Source organism: Balaenoptera physalus, assembly GCF_965194825.1.
Source record: "Balaenoptera physalus genome assembly, chromosome: 3".
Classification (NCBI taxonomy): domain Eukaryota; kingdom Metazoa; phylum Chordata; class Mammalia; order Artiodactyla; family Balaenopteridae; genus Balaenoptera; species Balaenoptera physalus.
Genome location: NC_138890.1, coordinates 120545540 through 120551539, shown reverse-complemented (window position 1 = coordinate 120551539; position 6000 = coordinate 120545540). Strand labels below are relative to the sequence as shown.

General features: G+C 42.6%; 1 protein-coding gene across 3 annotated transcripts in view; it reads left to right on the top strand.

Moving 5' to 3' along the window:
- The first annotated feature begins 762 nt into the window (after positions 1-762).
- Positions 763-6000, top strand: part of FCHO2 (FCH and mu domain containing endocytic adaptor 2) — a 112591-nt gene continuing 107353 nt past the window's right edge. For 2 of the 3 annotated variants that reach the window (XM_082457160.1, XM_082457157.1), the window contains exon 1: positions 764-924. In XM_082457160.1, the coding sequence (XP_082313286.1) occupies positions 892-924 (33 nt within the window). In that variant the 5' untranslated portion in view covers positions 764-891. Of the gene's footprint in view, positions 925-6000 lie in introns of all 3 variants that reach the window. The other variant, XM_082457158.1, reaches the window with a different exon arrangement.

Genomic DNA, 6000 nt, shown 5'->3' with positions numbered 1-6000 from the left:
CTAGGAGAACCATGGATTTATATGAACAAGTCCTGCAAGAGACTTAAAAAAAAAAAAAAAAAAAGACAAAACTGGCTGAGTTAGGGAAATTCGTTGGTTTCGGGTCACGTTCCTGCTGTCGGCAGTCCCGGCTGGTTTGCTCCGGGCGTGCTAGAGGTCAGCGGCCTCGGCAAAGGACTTGGTGCCTGGGTCTCGCGCAGCTCCCGGGGCTCTCAGGCGACAGGGCGTTTCCTCCTTTTCCGGCCTCGGAAAGTTTTGTTTTGGTTCTTAATTCCCTATCAAGAAAAGGCACCCTGTTGACCATTTCTCAGCGTCTTCTCCTGTTGGCTAGAGGCTAAGTTTCCCCCATTCCAGCTTGCACCGACCTGGGAACCTTCGAGATACTCGAAAGCTCAGGAAGCGAGTCTTGCGAGGAGGAAGAGAGAGGGCAGCCTGGCTGTGGGTTCCACTGTTCCTGGCCGGCCCCTCTCTTCGCTCCGTCCCTGAGCCAGTACCCATCGCACACGCGAAGGATGAGAACAATCTCCCGGGTGACTGCTCCGGTACCGGGTTCTCCACCGTTCCCAAGAAAATGCTCTTTCTCGGACGTGCCCGCGCTGGGGCGGGAGGGAGCGGACTAAGACCCAGCAATGAGGCCCGGGGCGCATGCGCAACCCAGCCTAGGCGTTTGAGTGTTCGCTCCGCAGCAGCGGCCGCTAGGTGGCGCATGCGTCCTGGAGGGTGCGGGCCGGCCTCCGGGAAGAAGGCGGCGGCGGCGGCGGCGGCGGCGGCAGCGGCGGCGGTAGCGGCGGCAGCCGCGGCGGCGAAAGGCGGGGGCGTCGTGGGGGCCGGGCCAGTGTTTACGGAGCGGCGGGAGGGCGCGGACGCGGAACCCAGCGCGGCGGCGGCACGATGGTCATGGCGCATTTCGTTGAGAATTTTTGGGTAAGAGAAGGATGTTGGACATTGTGTGGGTTTCGGAGTCCGAGGGTTTCTGCGCCTGACCTCGGCCTGCGTGCGCTTCGGGCGGCGGCGGCGGCGGCTCCGAGGGCAGGGCCGGCGTCCTCCGACCGCCGCCTGCTGCGTCCCGCCTGGATGAAACCCGTCGGGCGATTTGCTGGCTTGCCGCCCTTGCGGGGGGCGGGGGCTGTCAGCGCGGCCCCTCAGCCCGCGGTGGGGACGCCGAGGGGCCGCCCGCCGCCCGAGCTGGGACAAAGCGCCGGATGGGGCGGGAGACGGCACCCGGCCCCGCCGGAGACTCCGGGCGCCCGGCGCGCTCCGCGGCTCGGACGCGGACGACGGGCCCGCGGCGCGGCCGCCCCCAGCTGCGCGCTGCCGGCGAGTGCGGGCTGGAGCCGGGCGGAGGGGCTCCCCTCATTCCCGCCCCGCAGGCCCCCATCTTAGCCCTTTGGCCCCCCACCATTTCCCCACGAATTCCCGTGCGGGCTTGGGCTGGATCAGCACTTCCTCTCGGCCTCGCAGCTCGGCTCGTTGGTCTGCGCCCAGGACTTTGCCTCTGGGCCTGTTCACAAAGCGTATAAAAGTTGAATTTAATGGACTGGATTCCTTGGGCTTAAATGCGCCGATACGTCTCCCTGTTCCCCGTACTCCTTCCCCTTCCTCATTCTTTCCACACTCTCCTTTTAACTCAGTATTAGCGTTAGGTGGTTCTCTGAGAATGAGTTCCCAGTCTCCCTGTGGAGTGTTTTTCTGCAGTTATTGTTTGCTGTAATGGGAAGCACAGTTCAGCCATGTACAGGAAAGTAATATGTGTACTCAGGTATCTCAGGAATCCCATTTTATGGCTTGACAGTTGCGAGTGCCACAATTCCATTTTAGTTAAGACGTAGAAATATTTAAAGTGGTACTCTTTCAGTGAATAAGGTATGTCTTAAGTTCTTAATTTCTGAGTGTTTCAAGCATGGTCTTGCTTAGTAATGAAACCAGTTCATAATTATTTGTCTTGAATGTTCCTTGTTTTCCACAATCGACATAAATACTAGACGTTAGGGTGTTTTTTTTTTTCTTTTTTAAACAGATTTATTGAGGTACAATTCACCTGCCGAATAATACACCCATTTAAGTTAACAATTCAAGGATTTTTCGTATGTTCATAGAATTGTGCAAATGTCACCACGCTCTTAGAACAATTTCATCATCTCAGGAAGAATACCAGTGTTCATTAGCAGTCACTCTACATTTCCTTTTTGCCTCAGTCCTAGGCAACTAATGTATAGATTTCTGCCTATGTAGATTTGTCTGTTCTGGACATAATCATATAGATGGGTTCATACATGTGGTCCTTTGTGACTGGCTTCTTTCACTTAGCGTGTTTCCAAGGTTCATCCAGGGTGTAGCATGCAGTACTTAATTCCATTTTCTGGCCAAATAGTGTTCCATTGCATTGTGTGTGTGTGTGTGTGTGTGTGTGTGTCTCTCTATATCTGTCTATCTATCTCACATTGTATTTATCCATACATCAGTGGTAGACATTTGGTTGGTTGTGCATTTTGGCTATTATGAATAATGCTATGAACATTTCTGTACAAGTTTTTATGTGGCTATATGTCTTAATTTCTTCTGGGAATGGAATTGCTGGGTCATATGGTAACTCTCTGTTGAACGTTTTGAGGAACGGCCAAACATTTTCCAAAGTGGTTGCACCATATTACAATCCCACTGGCAATGTCTGAGGTTTCCAGTTTTTCCATGTGCTGGATAACACTTGTTGTTATCTTTTTTATTGTAGCGGTTGGGTGTGAAGTAATATCTCATTGTGGTTTTGATTTACAATACATGATTTTGTAAGTATTTTCTCCCATTCTGTGGGTTGTCTTTTTCACTCTTTTGATGGTGTTCTTTGAAGCACAGAAGTTTTTAATTTTGATGAAGTCCAATTTGTCTAATTTTTCTGTTACCACGTATGCTTTTGTTGTCATATCTAAGAAGTCTTTCCTAACCCAGGATCACAAAGGTTTATTTCTATGTTATTTCTATGGATTTTGTATGTAGTTTTCGTTCTTACATTTAGGCTTATGATCCATTTGAAGTTAATTTTTGTGTACGGTGCTGGAAGAGGTGCAGCTTCATTTTTTGCATGTGGGTCTAGTTGTCCCAGCACTATTTGTTGAAAAGGCTCTTCTTTTTCCATTGGATAGTCTTGGCACTCTTTTCAAAAATTAGTTGATGATAGACGTATGAGTTTATTTCTGGATTTTCATTGGTATCCCATCATCTATCCTTATGCTAATACCACACTGTTTTGATTACTGTAGCTTTGTAGTAAGTTTGGAATGGGGAGGTGCAAGTGCTCCAACTTTGTTCTTCTTTTTCAAGATTATTTTGGCTCTCCTGGGTCCCTTGATTTTCTATATGAATTTTAGATTTAGCCTATTGATTTTAGACTTCAGGTTTTACAATGGCAATTTGTAAAACTTCTATAAGGATTACTTAAAATTTGGTGTTGTTAGAATGTTTTGTATTTTTTTTTAATTAATTAATTTATGGCTGCGTTGGGTCTTAGTTGCTGCACACGGGCTTTCTCTAGTTGCAGTGAGTGGGGGCTACTCTTTGTTGCAGTGTGCAGGCTCTAGGCTTCAGTAGTTGCGGCACGTGGGCTCCGTAGTTGTGGCTCGCAGGCTCTAGAGTGCAGGCTCAGTAGTTGTGGCACACGGGCTTAGTTGCTCCGCGGCATGTGAGATCTTCCAGGACCAGGGCTTGAACCCGTGTTGCCTGCATTGGCAGGTGGATTCTTAACCACTGCACCACCAGGGAAGTCCTGTTTTGTATTTTTGGATGCATGAATGTGTTTTTGAAGTTTGCTAACTTAATTCAAAATTGCACATTAACATTTTAAGGTTATCTTTGTTTTGTGTTCATTGAGTTTTGAACATAGCCTTTTTTGACGTTTTGGCTATTTTATGAATAATGCTTTATGAACATTTTTTGCAGGTTTTTGTGTGCCCCTTGTTTTCCCTCTTAGTAGAGGCATGGAAATAAATTTGGTTATCTGAAATCTAGAGAGAATCCCAAGTCTAGTTTGTGTTTTAGTGTTTGCCTTCACTTCCAATATTGAGTACAAATAGTTAAAATATACTGCCTTTTATTTTACTTCCTGGTTGGGGGTGAAAGCTCTAAATTGGACCTTAAAAAGCTCCAAAGGAGGGCTAAATGAATTAGGAAACTCTGGGAACTAAATAACTTCTCAGAATTTGTTAGATGTCTATTTTTTTTAGATGTCTCTTTAAGACAACTTAAAATTTTACCTATTTCTGAATCATTTATAAAAAATTTCTTAAAATAGAGAATTTGTAATATTAATTTCACTTTTCTCCCCTAATGTCAAAACAAAATAAAACTTGTCAAAGTGAGTTAATGGGAACCTTTAAAGTTTTAGGTTTCTAACCAAACAAGCTGTTAATTGTTTTTTTCCCTACATATAAAAAGACAGATCTTTTTGTTGTGGCATGTTGTTAGAGGAAAATTTGAATCATTCAAACTCTCTTCAAGTTCTTTTGAAAGCAGCACATGCTGCCTGTTTCTTTGTAGTTTTTCTTAAAGTAAAACTATATGCTGCATTACAAATTCCTTTACCTAATACTATACTTTGAAGAAAAAAAATATCCCGAACTTCCTACACAGCAGGTGTTTTGTTGCTGATAAGTCAGTTTTTGCCACAAAGTATAGTGTCAAAAAGATAATCAAGTTGAAAATGTTTTTCTTTCTATTAAAATTGGACAGCAAAAAAAAATGTTGATAACAGAAATCCACACTGTTACCTTTAATATATAAAAACAGTTAGTCCTTCAAAAGATTATTTAACTTCAAAAAGGTATTGACAAATATTGCACTGAAGAAGTTTCTCCATCTGCTGCTTCTTTCTCAAAGAGTCAAGTACTAGTTTATAATACTCTTGATTATATATGTCAGCCTTACAGTGTAGTGATTAAAATGGCTTTATATATTTTTATATAAGTCCAAATTATTTAATTCAAGAGTTAAAAAGTTTTTTTTAAGGAATGGATTTCATAGCGATAATTACTTAAGGGGAAAAAACAAGTGAGCACAGCATACCTGATTTAAATACCTTATAAACTTCATTTTACATAGTAATCCCAATCTATATAAGATATAAAGTATTCCCCCAAAGACACCAAGTATTCTTTAGCATACATCACATTGTAATGAAGTGACATTTTTAGTTAGGTGACTTTTTCCAAAGATCTCCATTCAGCACATCAAGAATGAATGAATAACAATTACCTTAGGTATTTTTGTTCTGAAGTATTTCCTTATTTCTTTTTTCTTTTTAAATTTCTTTTTCTGATTAACCAGTACAGAAGCCTCATACCATTTATCTATTGATTTCACTGGTATTGTCATGCTTTACTTTTAAATAAAGTAACCTCTTGGTATCCTTGGGAGATTGGTTCCAGGACCGATACCAAACTCTACATGATGCCCAAGTCCCTTATATAAGAGGCATAATACTGTATATCCAAAATTTGATCTGTCATTACATGGATAAACTGGGAGGATTAAAATGTTTTTAAAAATCTGGAGTTGCTATTAATAGGACTTTGGAATGCAAAACATTATTATATTTTTGCTTGGTTATTTAGTTGAAATTTAGTATCCTACATGAGAGACTAACAGCCCCCCCCCACACACACATATTCTTTGGGGTTTTTTATCCATATAAAAATTTTAAAATACACATCTTTAGAAAATTAGTTGAGGCGACCATAGAAACTCAGAATATAGACTTTTTATTACTTGAAATTTCCAAATATTGTAGTTTGGGGTACCTGCTTAGGATCTGATCCCATCAGATGATATACTAAAATTTTTAAAGTGTGTAGGTTTGTATGTTTACATATATAGAGTAATTAACCAATTTGCAAAATTTACATGGTTTAGTATTTAAAAGGTACAAAAGGGAATGTAGTATAAAATCTTCCTTTTATCCACCCACCAAGATCTCTCAAAAGGTAATCACTGTTACCAATTACTTCTGTAGCT